General features: G+C 39.5%; 1 protein-coding gene and 1 long non-coding RNA gene across 3 annotated transcripts; both read left to right on the forward strand.

Moving 5' to 3' along the window:
* The first annotated feature begins 1,224 nt into the window (after positions 1-1,224).
* On the forward strand, positions 1,225-26,770 carry LOC117515435. 2 transcript variants are annotated; one of them, XR_004562148.1, is made up of 4 exons: positions 1,225-1,239; positions 1,763-2,320; positions 21,576-21,586; positions 26,759-26,770. It is a non-coding gene; the product is annotated as an uncharacterized LOC117515435 (long non-coding RNA). The 2 variants fall into 2 exon arrangements; XR_004562149.1 differs by lacking the exons at positions 21,576-21,586; positions 26,759-26,770 and adding an exon at positions 19,821-19,830 and having other exon boundaries at positions 1,763-2,329.
* Positions 13,943-18,150, forward strand: LOC117515432 (interferon-induced transmembrane protein 1-like). The gene is made up of 2 exons (XM_034175999.1): positions 13,943-14,227; positions 17,907-18,150. Exons 1-2 carry the CDS (start codon positions 14,000-14,002, stop codon positions 18,087-18,089), a joined length of 411 nt encoding a protein of 136 aa, XP_034031890.1. The 5' UTR covers positions 13,943-13,999; the 3' UTR covers positions 18,090-18,150.
* Positions 26,771-26,821: the final 51 nt, after the last annotated feature.

A 26,821-nucleotide genomic window follows, 5' to 3' on the forward strand; every position in this document is an offset into this window, starting at 1 on the left:
ATATGCGAAGCAGTTCTCAAACAGTGGTTATACAACTAAATATTTGTTCAGTGATTCACTGGAAACTCAAACTTCAAGCAGCGTTTTAGTTTATATAGTAAATGTTTGTAAAGAAAATGCAGACATTATTTTTTGAACAGCCTACTCCTTTTTCTCCACTTGCTGTAAAGTAATAACAATTTAATCAATTTTTCCTTCGTGTTTTGATTTGCAGTAGAATGTGCAGTGTTCCCAGTGCATTTGCGTGTATGAAAATAAAAACTATTATAAAGATTTTGAGTTTTGCTCACTTTTTTTAAACATGCTGCTGATATTTTGAACACAGCTGTAATTATTGTCCATATAGGTTGGCCAATTTTGCAGTAACAAATTTGGATCATGCATTTGTTTGCCATACTGCAGGTTCATAACTTCTACACAAATGTGCTGAATGAGGAGCAGCGAGTGAGGCTTTGTATGAACATGGCAATGTCCTTGAAAGAAGCTCAGCCCTTCATCCAGAATCGCATGTGAGTCTATGTCAGCCATCTTGTGTACAACTACACAGTCCAACGATTGTCTTTATGATGTCCCATTTATCACAAAAATAAATAAAAATTCCAAAAACCTCAGCTGGAATTGATTTCACTTTGGAGGTATTTGCAGTTTTAATCAGGAGAGAAATAGGCATCATCTGCACAGTCATGTGATTTTTAAAGAGCTGTGCTGATGGGCTGGCATGTTTGTGTGACTGTTGGTACTCACAGATGTCTAACCAGGATGAAGCAAACCTCATGTCTTAGTAAGATGTTAGAAACCAGAACTGCTTCAGAATGCCTTTATTTGTTCGACAAGAGTATGAAACTCTACTTGAGAAATCCAAGAGATTCCCTGATTTTTGGTGTTTTGATGAGTAGGTTGGTCCCAAATGTCCTACCTGCATGCACCGTTTAAGTTTTCACTTTTAACTGTATTTCTCCATCACAACATTCACCAAACCAGAACTACACCAGCTCTTGTAATTTTGAGATCAGAAAGTTTTATGGGTTTAATTTTTGACTGTGCCAAAGATGCTGTTGTTGAATAAACAAATCTATAAATTTAAGATGCGTCACCGTGTGAGACCCATGGGTAACTTAAGGATCAGTTAAATGTCAGCCTTGTTTGCTGTGCAGGTGGAGCACTTGAAAGCCGTCCATCCAGACTACGGAAACACGGTTCAAAACTTTCTGAACAAGTACAATGCCTGAGGCCAAGAAGGTAAACCTGATCCCTTTAAATCCTAACATCTTATGACTGAGCAAAATCCATGTTTAAATAAAAAAAACAGCCTTATTGAAAGACTTTTGAGATCACTCTCTGTCACAACTGCTCACCAACTCAAAGCTGCGATTGAGAAATGTCTGATAACTTTCATTTTTTCCATTCTGCCAGATGTGCAGATTTGCACAAACACTCTACAAATTTTAATTCCTCTGTCTCCTAACAGCATGTGATTGAACAAAGTGTACTACATATTAAAGTTAAAAATGAACTGTTCTAACCCCAGTCTGTTTTAACCTTTCCATAAAGTTTCAGTATATCCATTCATTACTTAATCCTACCAATAAGTGGACAACCATCTAGCACAACTACTTTATTTAAAGTATCACATTTGTCATTGTTATTTTCAGGGTTTTTTGTGGGATTGGGGGTGCCATTCCTACAGTTATGAGTATGTGTTTTCTACAAAGTGAAATGTTTACTGTTCCATTCTCTTTCTTTCTTCTGACTTTGTTCTCAGAATGCATCCGTACGTGTGTACAGCCGTCCAGGGGCCTCAGCCTTCGACGCCTCCTCCAAGATGTGATGCCTTAAATTTCCCCAGACAAAGTGCACATTTATCAGAAAGCAAAAGTTTAACCACCAGCTGCTTCTGCAAGAAACAAAAGTTTGTTTAACCTGCTGGCTGCCATACGTAACGGGAAGTATAATCTTTGAGATGTCGTTAGTTCATTTCAGAAAAAAAAATCTAATAAAAGTGGATTTACTTCAATCATCATAACTACAAACATTTCATTAAAATAAACTCAGATTAAGAAAAGTAATGTATGCCACTGCAGTTTGTAAGAAATGTTTAAATATATGAAGATGATGATCCATTTAAACACTACACCGTACCAATCTGAACAGTGGACTTATCCAGGATTTTCAAGTTTTTGGAAAAGCACATTTTCATACGTTATTTCCTAAAATGTCCGTTTAAGCCTTGTGATGTCGTCACGTATGGCCTTGACAATGATGTGAGTATTAAATGAACTGGTCTGTTCACTTCACTGCATTAAATGTAGACAATTCTTATGTATCTGATGTTCAAAGTGCTTTCAAAATTTACTAAGCTGATGTTGGAAATAAGTGTAAGACTGGTTGAAAATGTATTAACATGTTTTTTTTTTTTTCCTGCTGCATCTAAGCCTTGATTGATGACTCAGATTTACTAATTTCTGCATCGGCGTGAAAGCTGTTATCAGAGTCAGCAGTGATCAGTTTTTGACATTGTGCTTTTATGATTAAAAACCAGATGCTTTGTCAGCAATGGATAAAAGCCTGATGAGAATGTTATTGTGTTGTTTGATTTGTGCCTTTCATTCTGTCTCAGAAAGGCCTGTATTCATTTTACAACATACAAAACAACAACAAACATACAAAACTTTGCAGTGCCTTTTTCTGTACACACAACAAACATGGCTTGTCAGCCTTTGTTGGAGTAATCTGGAGTGATTTATAAAGGAAAATCATGAAAATGATCAGGGGTGCCCATAATTTTTCATACAACTGTATATTGACCCTTATTTTCACAGTTCAGGTGATACTCAGGTCAGAAAGCAAGCGTCACACTTTACTTACTATGTAGTAGTTGCGGCTATGGTGCACTTTAATGACAATCCGAATGGGCTAGCGCACGCCGTGTGCCAGTTAAAACGTATGTTTTTCAATTAAAATGTACCCGCTGTGTACGGCATGCCGGGTTTAGATCGCGACACAGCACTGAGTCAGCACTTTTAAAAGTTCATAATGATATTACTCTGTCGGTGGATGCAGGGAATCCTGGTGTGCTGGTTCTGTTGGACCTCACAGCAGCCTTTGATACTGTGGATCACACAGTACTTGTTTCTCGGTTGGAACATTTTATTGGCATTCATGGTACTGCACTTAAGTGGTTTAGATCATATTTGGCTGAAAGGAGCTTTTCTGTCATGATTGGGGACCTTTCCTCATCAACTGCTCCTCTGTGCTGTGGAGTGCCGCAGGGATCTGTCCTTGGGCCAATTCTATTTTCTTTGTACATTCTGCCATTGGGGTCAATTATAACCCAGCACAACCTGTCCTTTCATTGTTATGCAGATGATCTGCAAATCTATCTGCCTGTGAGGACTAATGGGAGTGATGCTTTGTCATCATTATTTAATTGTATTTGTGATGTAAAGCAGTGGCTGTCCCAAAACTTCCTTTACCTGAATGATGGTAAAACTCAGATCATGGTGTTTGAGCGCACTGGCATACCAAATGTGGTAACACCAAATTTTGGTGCTTTGGCTAACTATGTAAAACCAGCTGTCAAGAATTTGGGAGTGATATTTGACAGCTGTTTGAGGTTCGATCAACAGATAAATTCTGTTGTCAAAGCGAGTTTTTTCCAACTTCGCCTTTTGGCTAAAATAAAGCACTTTCTCAGTAGACGTGATCTTGAGACGGCCATTCATGCTTTCATCAGCTCCAGACTTGATTATTGTAATGCACTTTATTCGGGCATTAATCAGTCGTCTCTTGCACGTCTCCAGTTGGTGCAGAATGCTGCTGCTCGTCTTTTGACAAACACTTTTAGACGTGAGCATATTACGCCCATCCTGTACTCACGCCACTGGCTTCCAGTTCGTTTTAGAATTGATTTTAAAATTTTAATGTTTGGTTTTAAAGCTATTTATGGCCTTGCACCTCCCTACTTGTCTGAAATTTTAACTTTGCGCACCTACAGTAGGACATTAAGGGCGTCTGGCCAGCTTTACTTAGATGTTCCAAGGTCAAGATATAAACGCTGGGGTGATCATGTTTTCGCGGTAGCTGGCCCCAGACTGTGGAATGAGCTACCTCTTGAGTTACGTACTATTCCTGACCTAGCACTTTTTAAATCTAAGTTAAAGACTTATTTATTTAAACTGGCTTTTAACACTTAGTGGGGAGGTGACATGTTCTGTTATTTTTATGTTCTTTTTTTATATGTTTTAAAATTTTATATGTGTTTTATTTTTGTAAATTTGTGTTTTTAATGTTAAGCACTTTGGACACCAGTTGGTGCTGTAAAGCGCTTTATAAATAAATGTTGATTGATTGATTGATTTGGTAGGCTGCATCCTCAAACAGTGGTGCAGTGGGTTGACCAAACCACAGCACCTCAAACAGGTAAAAGGAGAGCAGAATCAATCAACTGAAACTATCCACGAAAGCCTTATTTCTCAGTATTAAATCAACACAGTAACAAACAGGAAACTAATGTGGTCATTGGCAGTGAGTGCTTTGCTAAGCTAACAGATGCAAAATTTAGGTATGAAGAAACTGAGACCTGCTACATTGTAACATAATTAAGGAGAGGAAAAATCAGTTTAGTGTAACACTAGTACATTAGTCATACACAACACAAACCCAATCTTTAATCTGGACTGGATTGTCTCAGGGGAATCAAGCTATTTTATCTGAGGAGGCAGATTATTCCACAGAACAATTGCATGGTAACAGAAAGCGCTGTAGCCTGCTGACTACTTTTTAACCTTAGGAATGCACAGTCCTTCCTCCTGAAAGATACAAGCAGGTACATAATCGTTTAATTTGGTCAGCCAGTTAGGGAGGCTGTGATCCATGAAAGGTTTTGTATGTTAATAACAAAACCTTAAAATCTGCCCTCAAATGGACAAAAAGTCAGTGGAGGGAAGCCAAAATTAGGGTCACCCCAAGGTTTTTCACTATCACTGTGATGAATAACACACATGTTCAAGGTAACATTAGCTGGTCAAATTGATGTCTGTGTCTTGCAGGACCAATGACCATCATGTCGGTCTTGTCAGAATGTAAAAGTAAAAAGGTGCTAGAAATCTGGTTTTTAACTGAAGCCAGGCAGTCCTCTAAAGTCTTTGACCCCCATCACAGCAAGAATGTGCAAGAACCAAGCAGAATCACCCAGAACGGGAAAACAACCCAAACCTTGAGGCGCAGTTGGGAGGGATGGACAGTCGGACAGCCGTATACGACTGCTGGACGACAACGTGGAATGTGAGTGGATCCAGTCCAGACTGAGTTGTGCACACCCGCACAATTGTTGTCAGACAACAGTACAGAGACATGCACCAGAAACATAAATGAAGAGCCCAAACTGACGGATGGGCCCGAGTGCTGTCACTCACTCACTCAACCCACTGATACACGTATTTGCTCATATGCTCTCTCCCTTGTGCGCACTGACCTCTGAGCAGGACATAGCGGTGGCAGGATGGACATGCATCTGCCACACAAGACGGATTATCAGCATCATGGTCACGGACACAGCATGGCTCGCAGTGATAGACAGTGCTTTCAGTTTGATTGCGCAATGTTCACGTCTACTGCACATGATGGATGCATGCCACATACATGTTGCATATCAACATATCCATTGTGCTCCTTGAACAGAGAGGTGGAGGTGCATGTATGTGACACAAGCGGGACATGCCAGCAGGATCTGACTTGCCCGATCCATGTCGAGGTTCCCCCAAACACGATCAGATTGTTCCAAATGCTGTTGTGACGCCATACGAATATGTAGACTGCAGTGGGATTGCACTCACACTGCCGTTTGATGGGTGTCTCTTGGACTGTGCCACAATTGTTTTGCACATGTGCAAAACATTTGAAGCAGCCGCATGAATGGGCCTGCCCATGTAGACTGCTCTGAGACTGCTGCCTAATGTTTTCAGACTGCACCTCAACACTTTTTGGATGTGGGCTGATTCGTCATTCTGACACCATTCGGCCTCATTCTTGCTATGTGTGACAGCGGTCTTAGTATGTTAGAGTATGTGCAGTTACAACCATGTGCAATTGATTGTCTTCATTGTAGCATTGAAAAATAATTCCAGAATGCTGCAATATCTCATCCAGGAGTGCTATATAGAGAAAGAATAGCACAAGGCCTAAAACAGACCCCTATGGTACCTCATATTTCACAGGAGCAATGTTTGAAATAACACTGTATATATGACACACAGAATGATTAGATAATTAGGATATCACCCACATGAAAACATTGCCACCAATTCCAAAGTAATTCTCAATTTTATTCAATAATATATGATGATCCACCATATCAAATGCAGTGCTAAGATCAAACAGTAGCACTGTAGTCCGGCGGCTAAGGGACAAATTTTAGGGGAATCATGCACTTTTATACAAAGCGCCAAAACTTTATCAGAGGTACTTTATAGAGTCCTGAAGTATATAAGATCGGAAGACACTGAATCCATAAACGTCTACACTCTAAAAACTTGGGTTTAAGAGAATAACCATTTTCAGCCTTCTACAGCATATAATTCATGACAAACTCTTATCCAAATGTCTTTTTAAGTTCATAATATAAACTTGAAGGTTATGAAAAATGTATTAAGGCTAAGTAGGTATGCTTCGAATGTACTTCAGTGTGCTTACACTCTTAGAAAAAGCGTTTATCTAGGGAAAGTGACAAAGTATTGTCTAACTCATTGTGAATATCAATATACCTATGCAATATAGCTAAAGTGACAAAGTATTGTCTAACTCATTGTGAATATCAATATACCTATGCAATATAGCTGTTTGCGAGCATAGGGCAAAGGAAAGATGCTACTCATGCACTCTAACATATTTACACTCTAAAATAGCAAGTGTTTGAACGGAAGGAAATGCTTTTTTATTAATTACAAGAAATCAATTTTGTTTTTATGGCCATAACCATTATTATTATTATTATTATTGTTGTTGTTGTTGTTATCATTATTATTTTATGTTATTGGACGATTATCACCATATTTTTTAACTGAAGACACTGTAAATACCTGGTTGGCAAATATTTTTAATGAACTACTCTCTACAGCTTTCATGCTAGGAAGATCACAGTGACCTAATTTTATGTCTCACAGGTAGAGGCCTGTTAAAGATCCCTACAGGCCTGAAATGAGTCCTCTACCTCTTTCCATTTTGAAACATACCACCCTGCTAATGTATAAGGATGTACGACGACGTATGACGCCGCACGATACATGATCACATAAGCGCAGTATAGCTTTGCACTAGTTGCAGTAGCCATTCTCTACAGCTTAACAATGTCCAATCTTGATCACTGGCCCCCTACATAATAACCATATGATCGTATTGTCATATGAATATCAAAATATACACTGTATTATAACCATGCAAACACCCTTTTAAAAAAAGCAGGATACAGGGCTAAAATCAAATGTCTCCCGCTTTGACATGACTTAATATAACCTAAAGAGTCCCTGGACAAAGTTTGGCGCTTTTGTAAAAAAGTGCACGATTCTACTATCCCTTAACTGCTGGACTAGTTTGAGGATTTTGCATTTGGGTCACCTGGAACATCAAAGAAGGGGCGAATCCAGAGGGAAAGGGAGCGTGGGGTGGGGCAGGGACACAGCCCCCCCCCCCACCACACACACACCACCACAATACCCTACTTTTGAAGCATTTTTTTTTACTACTAATACTACGTATAATATTACGTATAATATTAATAATTTCAACAACTAAAATGTTGAGAGAATTTAAATGTTTGAAAAATGTTAGAAAGAATTTAACAGTTCCATTTATAAACAACATAGCCTAGAAATGGAAAGTTTTACTGTTATAGTGCTGTCAAAAGTTGGGGTCAAGAAAAATGTATTTTATTTTTTATAAAACAAGTATTTATGTTCATTGAAGTCAACAAAGGGTGACTATGAAGTGAGTTTTGGAAAAACTGGTTATCATTTTCATGTTGAGGTTGCAGATGGAGTTGTTGGTTTTTTTGTTGTTTTTTTCTTCCTTCCTCCTTGAGGCGTTATATGACTGGTGTGACTCATACTCTAGAAAATCTGGCAGTGTGTTGTGGCCATGGTAGAAAATTTGAAGCATGTAAGCACTGAAATGGCTACTGCCACAATACTGTCAGTAGGAGCTCCATTTGTCTGTTGACACAAGGCCAATCGTATTTCACATTACAATGGGCGTAGACTGCAACGAATCCCATTTTGGTTACTCCACTGCCACAGTACTGTGTCAATAAGTAGAGCGTGCCACAGTGTGTCAAATCCAAAAATGGATATCTGAATGAATGTTAAAAAAATGGAACCTATTCTCTGTTCTCAACCTATTCTCAAACTTCACATGGGTAAGAAATCAATAACAGACAGAATGGGCAGAACAGAGTCGCTCATTGGTAAAGAGGAAATGGTGGTTAAAGGGTAACATTCGTGACAAAGTACTGTGGCAGTAGCCACTTCCACAAAAAAATTGTCTCCTGTCTTGCGCCAGCTTTCGTGATACTAATAAATGATCCTAAACCTTTTGAGAACACTCGACCATAGTTTATCTGACAGTTGTCAGCACTTCTGTCCTGAGATGAGATCACAGAAAAGGCAGAGACATTTTAAATGGGGTCTAATATTTCATGTGTCCATCTTTCGATGGCCACTGAATTCTACGGACTGTATAAGTGAAAGTTCTTTTGTTTTTGTTTTTTTTTTTACTTGAAATTTGTGAACCGTTCAATGTTCAATGCATGTACTAGTTATTTTACTTTAATGGGGTCAAAGCTTGCGTGCATTTCATTTGTTTTTGAGTTCCCATCTTTAATGAGTTGTTGTTTGTGAGATTCATTAAAATAATTGAGATAAAAGCTCTTTGTTTCTATCAAAGTATTTTTGTTGCACTTCACTTGTAACATTCACCTGTAAGATTTCAGTATCAACAAAAATCTAATTTGCTGCAGTTTACTGATTGATACTCTTTCCTTTTAATTGGGTGTGGGTATATGAGTCGAAATGTCAACTGAAGAACCAATAAATAAATAAATAAATAATTGCTGCTCCGGTGGGAAAAATCAGAAACAAAACTTTTTTTTTTTCTTTTTTTTTTTGCTAAACCACCTTGAATTACACTACACTACACTACAGGCACATCTTGATTGCCATTTAATGTCAATTATGATGTACAGAGGTACATTTTCAAAAATTGCCCAAATACTTATGGCACTGACTACTTGGATATATCGTACCTGTCACCCAGAGCTGCCAACCGTTCCGCACTGGGCAGTATTTACCCCTGTGTCCCGCGTCCCAAATGTGTGTGTGAGACACACATTAGTCCTGCGGTTGTGTGGGCCCAGCCACACCCCTGGGCCCCCTTAGTTACGCTTTGTGCCATTGGGGCTCGCGGCCACACATGGGTGTCCCTCATTGGTACATAGACCGGGAGCTGAGATAGCCTACCATGCACTCCCCCCCCCACCGAACAAAATGCCAAACCTTACTAAACCTATTTTGTGTTTGAATAATTAGTGCTAAATGTATTCAAATAAATAAAATGACAAGTTTGCCCAAATTTATGCACCTGCATAATTTTGTTTAAATAATTACACTATGTAACACAATTTTTGTTTCTGGCTTCTAAGTGTTATATTTCAACTGCTTATGTCTAAAGTCTATGGAAAAATGACTACACTCAGCACAAACTGATTTTATTTTCTTTAACGTTCTAGAAAGTTCTAAAAGTTTCTTGAAATTTCTAGATAATTCTGGAAACTTCTAGAAAATTCTGGACAGTTCTAGCAGTTAGAGAATATTCTAGAAGACTACTCAGTAGTAGTGAAGGCGAATTGAGAATATTCTTGCAAACAATGTTTCTGTGTAGGCTCTCAGTTGTCCAGGTGGTTTCCATAGTAGAGAAGCTTGAATCTTCGACTGGACTGGGTTGCTTGACATGAGGACATTTCGCTTCAAATCGCAGAAGCTTCCTCAGCTAAAATTCTTGCTCTGGTGGTCTGACTTCTGTCTTGCCTCTTGTAGAGAAGAATAATCAAGAAGTCACAAAAGCTGGAGTTTTAAACCTAACCAGACCCCTCCTACCGTGAGGCAGACTGTTATAGGCTGGTGACTAAACAATAGCTCTAATTAGCACCTATTGTGCTCTAGTTAGCACCCTCCTAATGACAGGGCAGCTGTCCCTCTCCTGATGGCTCCCTTGACGACTCTGCTGATGACGTGAATGACTCATTACCATGAACAAAAGACTGAAACTGCTTTGACCTGAGTACACCATTGTAAACAGGGGATAAAGCGTGTCTCAGACCCCCTCCCCAGTTAAGGCTGGGTTTCAAACATTTCACAAAGAATGCCTCCTTGACCCCTCTCTCAAACCATTTCTTCTCTCTGGCTAATATTTTAACTTCCTTGTCCTCAAACGTGTGGTTAGTGTCTTTAAGGTGGAGACAAAAGTTAAAGTGAGCCAACTTTTTATGTACGCATTACGTGTTGTGTATTGCAGTAAAAAGTGGTAACAATGCAATTTTTTTTTTTTTTTTTATTTAACCTTTATTTAACCAGGAAAGTCCCATTGAGATTACTAATTTCTTTTTCAAGGGAGTCCTGGCCAAGACAGCGGCACAAATCACAACAATTTCAAAACATAAAAGACATTTCATACAATAATACAGCTATTTAAAAGCATTTACAAATCATGGATTTCATTTCCAAGCCTTTGAGCAAAAGTTTAAAATTGCCAATTGGAACCAGTTCCTTTAGTTTCCAGTCTTTCTGAAGATTGTTCCATGTTGTGGGGGCAGAAAACTGAAATGCCACCTTCCCAATTTCTGTGCGGACACTTGGTACAGACAGGAGCAGTGATTCTTAAGAGCATAAGGAATACAGTCCAGCCACTTTTGGTTGAATATATTCAGAGAGATATGAGGGGAGCAGACGGGGAATACGCTTATAAATGAACATACCCCAGTGAGTGAGTCTACGAGAATCCAAGGCTGGCCAGCCCACACGTATGTAAAGTTCGCAGTGGTGTGTACGAGGCTTACCGTTTGTGATGAACCTCAGAGAGGCATGGTAGACTGAATCTAATAGTTTCAATACTTGAGTTGGGGCATTCATATAAATGAGGTCACCATAATCCAAAATTGGTAAAAATGCTGCAGCTACGAGTTTCTTTTTTGCATTAAAAGAAAAGCATAGCCTGTTTCTGAAATAGAAACCAATTTTCAGTCTCAGTTTACCAATTAGTTGTTCAACGTGTCCTTTAAAGTTAAGGTTGTCATCAATTAAGATTCCTAGATATTTAAATGATTTGACCCTTTCAATCTCTGCCCCTTGAAAAGTGACAGTTGAAGGGCTCATCAGCAGATTGTTTTTTGTTTTTGAGAACAGCATCACTTTGCTCTTATTAGCATTAAAGAGAGTTCTAGCTTTAGAAACTTTTCCTGAACTATGTTGAAAGTGGTTTGTAATATAGAGACACTAGCATTTAGAGTTTTTGCAAAACTATAGATGACCATGTCATCAGCATAAAAATGATATTTTGTGTCCATGAGATCCTGGTCAACGTTGTTCACATAAATAGTGAATAAGAGTGGCCCCAAAACAGAGCCCTGGGGCACTCCTTTCGTTAATGGAAGAATATTAGAACAAATCTGATCAGATTTAATACATTGGGATCGGTCAGTAAGATAATTACAAATCCACCCAACCGCCTCTTTAGATAGTCCAATATAGGTCAACCTCTCTTTAAGTAAAATATGGTTCACAGAGTCAAAAGCTTTTGACAAATCAATAAAAAGCGCAGCACTATGTTGCTTATTGTCAAGAGCCATTGAGATATCATTGATCACTTTCAGTGTTGCTGTAATGGTACTATGACCTTTTCTGAAACCTGACTGAAAATTGCACAATATATTATTGTAATACAAGAATTCTTTCAACTGGTCATTTATTAAAGATTCCAAAATTTTAGATAAAATACAAAGTTTTGAAATTGGCCTATAGTTATTTAATATTGTAGGGTCACCACCTTTGAATAATGGTGTGACAAAAGCTGATTTCCATATTTTGGGAATTTGCATAGTGCTCACACTCAAATTAAAAATCTAAGTCAGGGGTTGTGCTATAAAATCAGCAGCAATTTTCAGAAAGTAGGGATCAATTAAATCAGGTCCTTGAGGTTTTCGAGCATCTAACAATTTTAATGCTGTGTGGACTTGGTCCAAGGTAAATGGCTGGAAACTAAAGGCTGATGTGTCAGTGGATGATTCAGACACAGTCACTGGACTGGTTGAATTTAGAGAGGGTATAGAGGAAATAAAATGTTTGTTGAAACAATTTAACATTTCAGCCTTATCATAAATATTTCTTGAGTTGTGAACAATATAATTTGGAAGAGCCTGTGAGTCATTTCCAGCGGTTAGAGATTTTACAGTTTTCCAAAATCTTTTTGGATCATTGAGACTATCAGTTGTAGACAAATAGAATTCGGACTTGGCCTTTTTAATTTAACATTTTATTTAATATTTATTTCTTAATTTTCTAAAAATATCCAAATCACATTTGAGACCAGATTTTCTTGCTTTTGCCCAGGCAAGGTTCCTCTCACGTAAAACATTTGCCAAATCTGGTGTAAACCAAGGATTATCTCTTTCTTTAATTCTAAATTTCTTAAAGGGGGTGTGCTGGTTAACTGTAGCCATGAAACACTCATAGAAAAATGACCAAGCTGTTTCAACATCTGGAATGAATTCAATTCTATTCCACTGGCACTTAGAAAGGTCATGATTAAATGCCTGTTTACTGAAATGTTTTAAATCTCTCTTTATAATGACTCGTGGTTTCTTTTTATCCATTTTAGTATTCCTAACAGTGGCCACGATACAGTGGTCACTGAGATCATTGCAAAAAACCCCAGTTGAGGAGTATTTATGTGGGGCATTTGTTAAGATCAAATCACTAACTCGGGTGAATATCTGTCATTTTGGGCGACTCGTCATGAACGTCGGGCCTCTGAAAATGCATACCACCCTCCAAAAGCATGTTATTGTATTAGTATGTCTGGCATTTATATTGTGTATTTATACTGCAAACTGTTTTTCTTTTTTACTTTCACTTTTGATACTCTGTGTATTGTGTACATATTACCCTGTGTGTTTCTTTACAATGGTGAACCTCAGTTTCCCTGAGGAAATCTTCCCAAGGGATCAATAAAATTCTCTCTAATCTAATGTCTAATCTAAGTGCAAATCGGGTATTTTATTGTAAAGATGTCTATAAATGGCTATTATATATATATATATATATATAAAATCCAGTCAGATTTTATTATTGATATATTGATTGAGAAAAACTTTGGGGCAAGGATGGTGGCCAAGTGGTTAGAGTGCTTGGATTCAGTGTGGAAGGCTCCTGGTTCAAGTCCCACTCCTGCCACATTCCTCCATATAATGCGGAGTTGTGTGAGAACGGGCATCCTGTGTAAAACTTGTGCCAAATCAACATGCAGATCCACCTTGGACTTGCTGTGGCGACCCTGAGCGCAAACAAGAGAGCAGCTGAAGGGACTTACATTTTGATCAAGTATGGTTTCGGAGAGTCTACACTTTTCAAAATGTTTTACCAACCAAACCAAAATGTTTCTGAGATGGCTTCAAAATATAAAATTGTTTCCTCAGTTCTACTCCAACGCTGTACTTGCTGCAGAGGTGAGTGCAATAAATTCTACAAAACCTGGAAGAAAAATTGAAGTTCTTGGCTGAACTAACAATATGTATTTGCTTTGTTTCCTGTGTCTCGTGCTTTGGGGAAATAAAAACTCAAGCAAGAAAAAAAAAAGTCAAGGGGAACTGCAAGACCCAAGAACATTTTCAGCCATGCTGAAAGGCTCCTCTACACTTCCTCTACACACAGTCTCTTTGTGCCCTGTCAAGCAGACAACAATGAATCCTCACCAATACCCAGAACAGGCTATGCCACTGCAGCAGGGAGGCACTGGAGGGTTTCCAAATCAGCAAGGAGGCCCAGTGCTTTATCAACACACCGCCGTGAACATCAGCACTGAGCTGCCTAAAGACCACATCGTCTGGTCCCTGTGCTGCTTCTTCTACAGCTTGAATTCGGGCTTCTGCTGCTGCCTCGGACTGGCAGCTCTCATCTTCTCTGTTAAGGTGAGTTTGACTGTGGCAGCTCCACTCCTTAAAAATGCCAAGATTCGCATACTAATTTTCTGTTATCCAGAATAATCTACAGTGAGGAAAATAAGTATTTGAACACCCTGCGATTTTGCAAGTTCTCGCACTTAGAAATCATGGAGGGGTCTGAAATTTTCATCTTAGGTGCATGTCCATTGTGAGAGACATAATCTAAAAAAAAAAAAAAAAAAAAAAAATCCAGAAATCACAATGTATGATTTTTTTAAAAAATAATAATAACTGTAAATGCAATATTGCAGAATGTTGCATACATACAAACACCCACATTTCTGTGTGTTTGTATTGAAAGAATTATGTTTTTTTATTTAGTAATTGATTTTTTCTTTTTTTTTTTTAACATGTAATTTTCATCTCAGCACCACAAATTAAGGTGTCTGGAATCCAAATATCAGCAAATATCAAAAACATTCTTGTAGACCAATCTGTTAGAAATTCAGACAGCCAGTAAAATATTGTTCGCATTGAGAATATGCGGTGGTGCTGGTGGAACAAATGGTGCGTGAGCTTGTTTCCTGAGCAGAAGGTTCCTGATTCAAGGCCACCCCTGCTCATACTCCATGTAATGTGAAGTTATTTCTGCTGTAGCAACTCCGAGTGAAAAAGAGAGAAGCCAAAGGAACTTGCATCATATATTGTAAAATCCATCTTTGTTACAACTGTATCTTGGAAATCACATCTTATTTTTCAAACTTGTACAATTCTACACAGGTAGTCTCTCAAAAGTACAGTACTGTGCCACAATTTAGGTACATATACAAATAATTATCTGTTGTTTGTTTTATTTTTGAGTGAAAGGATGTTACAGGTGCTCACCCACATGAGCCACTTCAGGTTTGGACCTGGGTGCCGCCGTGCAGTGGATGATCCCTTAAGCCCCTTTCACACCGGGCCAACATAGAGTTGCGTAATGCGGCGTACCAGCGACACTGAGCTTATGAAGCCCTATGTGGCAATACCCTGAGGGACGCAAAGGAGTCAGTGAAAATTTAACATGTTTAATTAAATTTTTTTTAACAAGTTAAAATTTTTGTGTACATTTGGTGTAGTTCACTGGATGCAATGCTCTATGCAACACTCCGCTACTGTACGCAATACCGCCGCAATTTTACGCTGCCCTACGTCAGTCTGCTGAAAAAGACTTAAGGTTTTTTACAAGTACATACCTGCATTGCTACATTTTATTCATCCGGCTGGACTCTGCTGAACTTTGCTGGCAGTGAAGCTTCAAAACCACAGAAACCACGGAAGAAGAAAAGGTGGGCTAACACCCCCCGCGTGCAACATATGCAGCCATTCCGCATACTAGATACGCAGCACAATGCAACTCCACGCAGGCCCTGTGTGAAAGGGGCCTTAAAACTGCACCAGCTGCCATTCTCCAAAGATGATACCCTTGGTGGGCTCCAGTGGTTTCTTCTTGCTCAGTGTCAAGTGTCTAGGATGTGCTGTGCTGCGGTGGTTTGAATCATATTTATCTAATAGATTATAATTTGTTCATGTAAATGGGGAATCTTCTTCACAGACTAAGGTTAATTATGGAGTTCCACAAGGTTCTGTGCTAGGACCAATTTTATTCACTTTATACATGCTTCCCTTAGGCAGTATTATTAGACGGCATTGCTTAAATTTTCATTGTTACGCAGATGATACCCAGCTTTATCTATCCATGAAGCCAGAGGACACACACCAATTAGCTAAACTGCAGGATTGTCTTACAGACATAAGGACATGGATAACCTCTAATTTCCTGCTTTTAAACTCAGATAAAACTGAAGTTATTGTACTTGGCCCCACAAATCTTAGAAACATGGTGTCTAACCAGATCCTTACTCTGGATGGCATTACCCTGACCTCTAGTAATACTGTGAGAAATCTTGGAGTCATTTTTGATCAGGATATGTCATTCAAAGCGCATATTAAACAAATATGTAAGACTGCTTTTTTGCATTTACGCAATATCTCTAAAATTAGAAAGGTCTTGTCTCAGAGTGATGCTGAAAAACTAATTCATGCATTTATTTCCTCTAGGCTGGACTATTGTAATTCATTATTATCAGGTTGTCCTAAAAGTTCCCTGAAAAGCCTTCAGTTAATTCAAAATGCTGCAGCTAGAGTACTGATGGGGACTAGAAGGAGAGAGCATATCTCACCCATATTGGCCTCTCTTCATTGGCTTCCTGTTAATTCTAGAATAGAATTTAAAATTCTTCTTCTTACTTATAAGGTTTTGAATAATCAGGTCCCTTCTTATCTTAGGGACCTCATAGTACCATATCACCCCAATAGAGCGCTTCGCTCTCAGACTGCAGGCTTACTTGTAGTTCCTAGGGTTTGTAAGAGTAGAATGGGAGGCAGAGCCTTCAGCTTTCAGGCTCCTCTCCTGTGGAACCAGCTCCCAATTCGGATCAGGGAGACAGACACCCTCTCTACTTTTAAGATTAGGCTTAAAACTTTCCTTTTTGCTAAAGCTTATAGTTAGGGCTGGATCAGGTGACCCTGAACCATCCCTTAGTTATGCTGCTATAGACGTAGACTGCTGGGGGGTTCCCATAATGCACTGAGTGTTTCTTTCTCTTTTTGCTCTGTATGCACCACTCTGCATTTAATCATTAGTGATTGATCTCTGCTCCCCTCCACAGCATGTCTTTTTCCTGGTTCTCTCCCTCAGCCCCAACCAGTCCCAGCAGAAGACTGCCCCTCCCTGAGCCTGGTTCTGCTGGAGGTTTCTTCCTGTTAAAAGGGAGTTTTTCCTTCCCACTGTCGCCAAGTGCTTGCTCACAGGGGGTCATTTTGACCTTTGGGGTTTTTATGTAATTATTGTATGGCCTTGCCTTACAATATAAAGTGCCTTGGGGCAACTGTTTGTTGTGATTTGGCGCTATATAAATAAAATTGAATTGAAATTGAGTAGGATGAGGATCAGCAACTCCCAATCTGAGACCGTGGTTCTCTGTTGGAAAAGGGTGGACTGTCCCATCTGGGTTAGAGGAAAATTACTGCCCTTAATGGAGGAGTATATATATCTGAGGGTCTTGGTCACAAGTAGGGGTAAGATGCAGCATGAGAGCAACAGACAGACTGGAGCTATATCTTAGGTCCTGTGGATGCTGTACTGGACCACTGTGGTGAGGAAAGAGATGAGCCAGAAAGTGAGAGTCTTGATTTTCCATTTGAATTACACTCCTATGGTTGTGAACTTGTGTAATGACCAAAATGACAAGGTTGCGGAGATAAATGGCAGAAATTAGGTTCTTTCCTAAGGTATCTGTGCTTACACTCTGGTACAGGGTGAGAGGTTCAAATATTTAAGAGGGACTCAGAGTAGATCCGCTGCTTCTTTGCATTAAAAGGAGTCAGTCTTCAAGGCATGCCCAACTGTAAGGAGGCCCCAAGGCCTGAGACACACTGGAAGGACTACATCACCCAGCTGTCTTGAGAATGTCTTGTAATCCCACAGGAAGGGTTACAGGACTTGGACAAAGATAGGGAAGTGCAGACTGTCTGTTTAATCTGGTGCCACTATGACCTGGGCCTAAATAAGCAGCACCAAATGAATGGCACAATAAATATTTAATTATGTAAAGTACTCTGTCACCCACTGGGTTTAGGATTGTTATGTTCTTTGTCTTTTCAGGCCAGAGACCGAAAGATGGTTGGAGACCTGGAGGGGGCCAGGCACTACGGCAAGACCGCGGCAGGAATCAACATTGCATCCACAATCCTGATGTCTCTCCTGTATATTAGTGTCTTCATTGCGGTCATTGTTTTGCTTTCACAAGCAAATAGCTATTCAAACAAATATTCACATTATGGTTGATTTCTTGGATTAATCTGCAACTGTATGTTGTTGCAGTTTATGCTTCTGTGCTAAATGGGCAAAATTTGAGGTTTTCATATAGCTTTGCTTGCGCTATCATGATGAATGAAAACTTATATTCTCTGGAATTCGAAAAAAGGTCATGTCAGATGCAACGACTTGAGAAGTGTCTCAATAAATGCTAAAAAAAAACAGTCTGTTGTGCTATTTGTTTATTGTTCATAAAATGCTACCATCAAAGCAAACAAACAACCACAGAGTTTTCCTCAGTTAATTATTTACTGACAAAAAATTATATTAGGGTGATTCTTAGACTTATTATGTCCTTTGATCATATTGTATGAAAAACAGAAAAAAGGGGAAATTTCACACTTTTATAGTTATCTTTACAATGAAAGTGTGTTAAGAAATTTGTTCTAGTAGTCTATGATGACTTTTTCACCTTTTTCAGCATCATTATATGCAAATATTGCCGTTTTGTGCTTGTCCCACACCCAGACTTTTGATCTTCAATGATAAAAATGAATGGTAATATTGGGTTTGCACCCAGTTTTTAAAGAAATGAGAGGCACAAACACTGTAAAGAAACCAGTCAGAGAGAGACAAATATATATATTTTTTGCTCTGCGCAGAGGAGGAGAACAAGGAGCAGCTTATGTGCTAAGCTCCAAAGCTCTCCCAAAATCCCCTCCTCTGGCCCAGCCTTTTATTCAGTTCATCAACATGAGAAAAAACAAACAAGGACAGCCGGGAGAGGTTACACAAGAGTCATGTCTGCAAGAGGGTGGTAGCAAAGCAAGGTAACGGCTGAAACCTTCCATTCCTGCAACATGAGCTTTGTGGCTTGTCAAAGCAGGATAAGGCACTTATGCAAATGAAAAATAGTTTGCTCAATCATGAAGAATGCAGACAGTCTTTCTTTTAAACCTCCTCCTCACAAGAGGAAAGGTCACGTAGTCATAAAAGGATATAAATGATAATATAAGCATGAACTATATAAATAAATGATAATATAAGCATGAACTATATAAAATCCTTGACATAATCCTCCCTGTTTATCGTTTATTTACATAAGTTTTGTCATGTCCAAAACACACTTCAATAGAAAATTTGTCCACTTTAACCACTTGTACTTTTCAGCTATAAGCTTCATAGGCTAAGAGTGTGTTAACTCAATCACGTCAACAGTTCAAGCTTGAAACTGGAAGTTGTGAGCTTTTCAATATCATCATAATTCTCAACACAGTCATTATAGTTTTTCTCCACTAAAGTCTGACTGTTTCAATGCTTGATATTTTGGCATAGTTTGTTGGAAAGCCAGATTACACTGTACAAATGTATTTGAGACCATTTTGCCAACCATAGTTTTGATACAAGGGATCACACAACACATGCAAAGTCCAATCAGAATTAGGACTACAATAACTGGTGTCATTATTTTCAATAGTAACTGCCACCATGGTCCTGAAGTCAACCAGGACCAGGGATCCCACTGGCTCACGGCTAGGGTGTGTTTATGCACTGCATCACGAAGTTTATTCAGCTCTTCCAATGCGTCCTGCACATCCACTGAATGAATGGAGTCTGGGATGAAAGTACAGCATGTTGTGTTCAGCAGAACACAAACCCCTCCCTGTGAACCAGTAAGCAAGTCTAAAACCATGCGATTTTGCATCACCATGGTACGTAAAGCATCTATTTCAGTATTTTGAGCTGCTACTATTTTCTCAGTTACATTCATGAACAGTCCCAATCGATGACTCAGAGTTTCAATCATTAATGAATTTTTTACCACTCCTATCCAGGGGAACAGTGAATATGCTATTTTATCTCCTACAGACCACAATTTTTGGTCCTTCGGTACATCCGAGCCCCACATGTGATCATGTGGCAACACATCTTGGTATATCGATCTCCTCCGTCTGGTGCTGCCATTCTTCTCTGTGGAGGTCCTTGGCACTACCACATATGTATGGTCAGTCACCTGGGTAGGTGCACACACACCACCCCAATTTGGGGTCTGCTGTAGTTCAGTCATGATTGCTAGGATACAGTGTTGTTAACCAACCTCACCTAATAGTGCAAGGATCTCCCTGCTTCACTGGCGTTGAGACAATCTATTGCTAATTAAATAGACTCCCTTTGTAGCCAGACTTCCCCTTACACTGTGGAGGCAGCCAACACACGCTGTATCTTACAGTGACTTAGATGTATCCACGTTGATCTCTCCGCTATCTTTACTGCAGTTGGTGTTGTTAACAGCACTTGGTATGGACCTTCCCAACGAGGACTGGACCAGTTCTTCCTCTTAATCACTCTGATGAACACCCAGTCTCCTGGTTGGACTACTGGAAGGCCGTCCTGTGGAAGATCAGAATTATTCGGCAGTAAATGTGTTTGAGTTATCTCTTTCTGTGTTAATGTCTTTTTCATAAAATCTGCTAATGTTTGTTCCTCATCTGCTGTTTTAGTATCCATGTCAAAAATTGGTAGACGATATGGTCGTCCATAAAGTATCTCAAATGGTGTTAAACCTGATGGTGTTGGTGTTATTCTCATATACAATTTTACTAGGTCCAACCATTCAATCCAGGTTCGTTTTGTCTCTTCCATACATTTCCTTAATCTTGTTTTTATTGTGCCATTTGTCCTTTGCACTAATCCTGCACTTTGTGGGTGGTAAGCACAATGATGTTTTAACTTAATTTTCATGTGTTCTGCTACTCTTTGTACAACCTCATTTACAAAATGTGTTCCATTATCACTGTACAATGTCTCTGGTATTCCATAATATGGAATACTTGTCTTACACAGTGCTTTTGCTACTGTTTAAGCATCTGCTTTTTGTGATGGAAAGATTTCTACCCATTTTGAAAAAGCATCAATTAATACTAGACAGTATTGATAAGGTCCACATCGATTTAGTTCAATAAAGTCCATATGAACAATTTGAAAAGGATACTGTGGTTTTGGGAATTGCCCTCTCCGGGGTCTTATATTTCCCTGTGGGTTGTGTTTCAATCAGGTAACACAGGCTTTACAAAAATGTTTTAAGTATAAATTAAATCCATAGGTAGTAAAGTGTTGGTCTACCATATATAACATCCCCCCTGTCGACACATGCGTTAACCCATGTGTTGCAATTGCAGCTGCTTTGAATAAGCTTTTGGGTAGGATGGGTTTGTTATGTACACAATAAAGTCCTTTGGGGTTTGGGGTTGCCCCATTTTTCAACCACAGATTTCTTTCCTGTGTTGGTGCTTGTTTTTGCATATCCAGTAAAAGGTCAGAATCTATTAATGGTTCATTGTCTGTCTGAGCTGTGTAAATAGAAGAAGTGCCATATCGACCAGCTGCTGCTTCTTTTGCTATTTTGTCTGCGAGACGGTTTCCTCTGGAGACAAAATCTGTGCCTCTGGTGTGGGCTGGGCATTTACATAATGCCAGGTGTGATGGTAATGTCACTGCTTCTAGCAAATTTGTGAGTAAGCCTGCATGTGTCACTGGTTTCCCTGTAGAGGTTATCATACCTCTTTGTTGCCATTGTTTTGCAAAGAACCAAATTGTTGAAAACGCATATTGACTATCTGTATAGACTGATAGTTTCTGTCCTTTAGCCAAGATACAAGCTCTGGTTAATGCAATGAGTTCTGCAGCTTGGGCTGATTTAAAATGATCAATCTGTTTTGCTTCAATAACAGTATTTGGTCATTTAACAACAGCATAGCCTGTTAATGTCTGTCCTTTCTGATCTTTGAAACATGAGCCATCCACAAAGTAATGTAGTCCATCTGTAAATGGTTCGTCTGTTAAGTCTGGTCGAGGTAATTGTTGTTTCTCTGTGTCTGCCAAACAATCATGCGGTTCACCATCTGTCTCAGTAGGTAGGAGCGTGGCAGGATTCAAGGTGTTGCATCTTTCAATGGTAATGTGTGGCTGAGACAATAGCATTGCTGTATAAGTGACGTGGTCTTTCTTTTGGTCATCTCAGGATGTCTTCTTTAGATAACACAAACTAATTGCAAGAGGCTTGCAATTAAAGGACACAACACTTTGGAATAATTCAGCCTTAAGCAAGATAAAATGCACAGAGTTTTTAAGTTTATTTAAGCCTTCAACACAGAGCTTATACAAACTGAGTCCTCTAGAGAGACTGAATATGTGACGACCGCGCTCATCTATTTATTGGAGACCCGCGGGCATCGCTCCTCCTTCAACTTTTTTTATTTATTTCATTCCCAAGACATGGTTTTCTATTGGAACCGTCCTCTAGTGAACCCTAAGCAGGTGTTAGGCCATTATTTCAATGTGACAAACGCTCCCATTAAAACTTGAAGGATTTACAACTGATTTTTTTTAAAAAACCCTTCTGCCACAGGTGCAGCTGGCCTGAGGCCCACTGCACCTGGCCTGCGGGAAAGTACCTAAGAGGCCTTGGAAAGTACCTGACAAACCGAATGACTAATATAGCCCTTTTTTGGGTTGAACACCTGCTAGTTCAGCCAGAGGACATATAGTTCAGATCAGGACACTTGATAGTTCATCATAGTTCAAATAAGGACCTAAAAATTCTTCTACATAAGCTATCTGTCTAGCAGGCGATAAGAATGTATCCAAACGTTTGGAATAATAGCCGACTGATTTATTTTTATTACCATGTTGTTGTAGCAAGACTGCACACATGAATCCCTGTTTTGTGTCCACCATGAGAGTGAATGGCTTGGCATAATTGGGCAGAGATAATACTGTGGAACTCACAAGGTCTTGTTTAAGAGCTGTAAACTGTTCTTCAGCTTCTTTATTCCACTGTATTTTGTCAGTCATAGCCATTGGTATAGAGTGTATTAAATCCTGCAATTTCTGCACCTTCTCTGCATAACATGAAATCCAGGCTCTGCAATAATTACAGATACCTAAGAAAGTCATAATTTCCTTTTTTGTTGACGGTTTAGGCGCTTTGAGAATAGCGTGCTTTTGATCGTCTTGTATTCGTTTCCCCTCAGGTGATAGGATGTGGCCTAAATAAGTCACTTGTGGTTGCACGAACTGCAACTTTTGCTTTTTAATTTTACTTCCTGTTTCTACCAAATGTTGCAAAAGCATCATAGTACATTTTGTACAGCTGTCTTTTGTCTTTCCTGCCACCAAAATGTCATCTACATACACCAAGATTTGTGAATCTTCTGGTGGAGTAAATGAAGATAAGCAACAATTTATTGCTTGTGTAAAAATGGTTGGACTGTCAGCAAAACCTTGAGGGAGTCTTGTATATATATATCTTTTCCCTTTGAATGTAAAAACAAACCAAAATTGAGAGTCTGGATGAACAGGTACTGAGAAAAATGCATTACTGATGTCTATGACAGAGAAGTACATGTTTCCAGGACTTAATCTATTTAGCAGCGTATGTGGGTCTGGTACCAGAGGGGCACTAGTTTCTACTGCAGCATTTACTGCACGTAGGTCTTGTACCATTCGCCAATTCTGATTGTGTGCTTTTTTCACAGGATATATTGGAGTGTTACAGGATGCATCTAAACATTCCCTGATGACTCCTGCTTCCAATAATTCTGCAGTAACCGGTTCAATTCCTTTTTCTGCTTCAGGTTTTAACAGATGTTGTTTGATCCGTGGTCTCCAATCTGATCGTGGCTTAATTTTGACTGGCAGAATATTTTTCAACAGTCCTACATCTGTGGGTGCATTCACCCAGAGATGAGGAGGCAGTTTGGCCAATAAAGTCTCATCTTCCTGTGTCAACAACACAGATGTTGTTAAATTTCAATCGTCCAGATCTACTTCATGTATCGCCGGTGTCGTCCAAGCACTTACAAACATGTATTTCCGATACAAGCCTGTGGATGGACTGAAATCCCACACTGACACTGCATCTGCTTCGTGCCAATCAGTTGCTTCCTCAGCTATTTTAGCAATTCCTCCAAGGTCCTTCCAGGACTGAGTGTCTGCCCTTGTCAGTGAAATATGCGGCACAGCCTCAGGTTTTCCTCTGTACCATTTGTCTGCACTTTGGGTCAGCACTACACTACACACAGAGGTGGTTTTTCTGTCTGTGTATAGGTGTGCTACTGTCTGTAATTCTGATGGAATTTTCAGAAATCCTGCTCCATACCTTTCATCCTTTCGTGGAGTGAATAGCATAGTTATGTGTAGATCTTTTGGTGACATCATTACTACGTGTTCTCTGTTTTCACAGGTCATCAGAGCTTCCTCCAATAATTGTTCAGTTTGTCTCAACTCCGACAGATCCAAAGAGTACTGCCAGGCCTGGGCCAAATTTGTATATACAGTAGCGGGCTGCCTCACAGCTCTCATACCACCTACTGTTGGCGTGACTCCTATAGATAAGGCAGTCATCAAATCTCGTCCCAGTAAATTTACTGGACAATGGGGCGAATAAACCACAGAGACACAAGAGAGAATACTGAGAGACCTTATGTCAAAAACTGATTTATGGCCCTGTCAGCCAATCAGAATCGACTACGCCACTAAGCCCCGCCCCTCGTGACGTCACAGCCAATCAGAATCGATTACATCACTATGTCCCGCCCCTAACCCCTCCCCTACTCCCGCCCCCTTATGACATCACAGCCAATCAGAATTGATTACGTCACTATGTCCCGCCCCAGCCATGCCCCTAGCCCCTCCCCTAGTCCCACCTCCAAGCCCCGCCCCTGGGTCCTCCCCTAGCCCCAAGCTCCGCCCCTGGCTCCTCCCCTAACCCTGCCCCCAAGCTCCACCCCTAACCCCGCCCCTAGCACCTCTTCAATTTCCTGATTAAACACGAATATTTTAATACCCCTTTAATATTTTTTAATTCTTAAATTAATGCGTCTCCTTTTCTGTTTAATTCTTAAAGAAGGGTTAAAAATAACTCTCTCGGCTGTAACGGCTGTAAGTCTTTGCAGCAAGACGGTCAAATACCCACGCATAGAGCTCCTCACGGAAACATGACCCCACGGCTGTAATACCTGTTGCAGACGCTAGCTGTGTGCGTGCGTGTGTGTGTGTGTGCATGTGTGACCTGCGCAGCGGGGGTGTCACGCCGGATGGTCTTTTATAACATAGTAGAGAAGCTTGAATCTTTGGTTGAAGCTTGAATGTTTTATTACACCCGATTTCCTGATGACGGGGTCGTTCACTGGGCTTGTTTGAAGACGGAAAAACAAAGCTTATTCTTAGCCACGATAGATGCAGTTTCTTTTAAGATATTACCCGGTCGATCAGGGACTGCGGGACACCCGCTGATCGGAGATGCTGCCCAAGGTGATGAAGGCGGAAAAAACAAAGTTTCTTCTCAGTCACTCCCGGCAGGGTGGCTGGGTGTCAGGCCAGATGGTATTTTTAGAGCAAAAGGTGCCAGTAAGTGTTTTTCACAAAAACCTCATTTGAAAAACAATTTACCCTTTTCAACAATATTATAGGAAAGAACACAGGCTGTATAAGGTTTAGAATATGTGGTTTATTACATTCATTAAAGTCACACACAGAGAAAAAAGCAATTGTTCATGTTTATTAAACACAGCATACGTGAAGGAAAACATTAAGAAAAAAGTATTTGGTCCACTTACATGAAGAAAAAAGTATACGTTCATGTTTATTAAACACAGCATACGTTAAGAAAAAAGGTATTTGGTCCACTTACATGAAGAAAAAAAGTATACGTTTATGTTTATTAAACACAACATACATGAAGGAAAACATTAAGAAAAAGTACTTGTTCCAGTTACCTGAAGAAAAAAGCATATGTTCATGGTTATTAAACACAAATTTGGTCCACTTACATGAAGAAAAAAAGCATACGTTCATGTTTATTAAAGGGTAACCATCAGGCTGTCGCGGTAAATTAGCTGATAGATGATTATTGTGTCTCCAGCTGCGTATAATAAACTCAACTCCTCTATGGCGATTCTGCTCAAAGCCACTTTTTTAAGGCAACAAGTTCGCATATTTTTTTTGTAAAGTCAACTTATTATATTTTACACATTTTAGGATTCAAACATCAACTCCTTATCTCAACACTTCACGGTAACGTTCACATGCCAGCAGCTTGGATGTTAAGTCCTAAATCTAAACATTTTCTTTGCTCACTTGTATTGCTGCAAGTTCCTGCTTTACCACCTCATTCTGACCAAGAAACATCTGAAGTGGGTCAAAAAAATAACTGAAACTGTTCTTGAAAGCAGCTTTCTCCTGGTTAGTTTTTAATACACCCTGAAGACATCAAGATTCTCTGATCAGATTTCTTGGGAGACTTTCCAAAAGGGAGACATCTATTCTTTTAATATGAAAATCAGCCGTCAGCATTTTATGTCAAGTGTTCCCTGAAAATCACAGATAACTGAATGACGGAGAACTGAAGCAACAACTTTGAAGTTTCAAATAAAACAGGGTTCATCAGCATTTTCTGGTTTATCAGAATCTGAATCAGAACAGCTTTTAAAGGCCAAGTATCCACAGAATACATGGAATTTGACTTTGGTTTGAGCCGCACTCTCTGTACACTGTAAATGCATGCAAACATACAAACGAATTAAGTTAACCAGACTCAGTTTTCAAGTTGTAGCTTCAAGAAAATTAAGTTGACCTGAATATGATGAATGAACAAAACTATTTTGAGAATTAAGCCGTCACTTGGTGGATGCTCACAGTAAATACATTACTGTAATTTAATTTTTTCAGTACAGCAAATTAAACAAGTTACTGTAATCTAG

Source organism: Thalassophryne amazonica, chromosome 8 (assembly GCF_902500255.1).
Source record: "Thalassophryne amazonica chromosome 8, fThaAma1.1, whole genome shotgun sequence".
Lineage (NCBI taxonomy): Eukaryota > Metazoa > Chordata > Actinopteri > Batrachoidiformes > Batrachoididae > Thalassophryne > Thalassophryne amazonica.

What these genes read in the sequence shown, in the direction of transcription:
- LOC117515432 (XM_034175999.1), top strand. Translation starts at nt 14,000, where the DNA reads ATGAATCCTCACCAATACCCAGAACAGGCTATGCCACTGCAGCAGGGA. An exon ending in CTCTCATCTTCTCTGTTAAG is followed by an intron (nt 14,228 to 17,906) that starts GTGAGTTTGACT and finishes TTGTCTTTTCAG; the next exon opens with GCCAGAGACCGAAAGATGGT.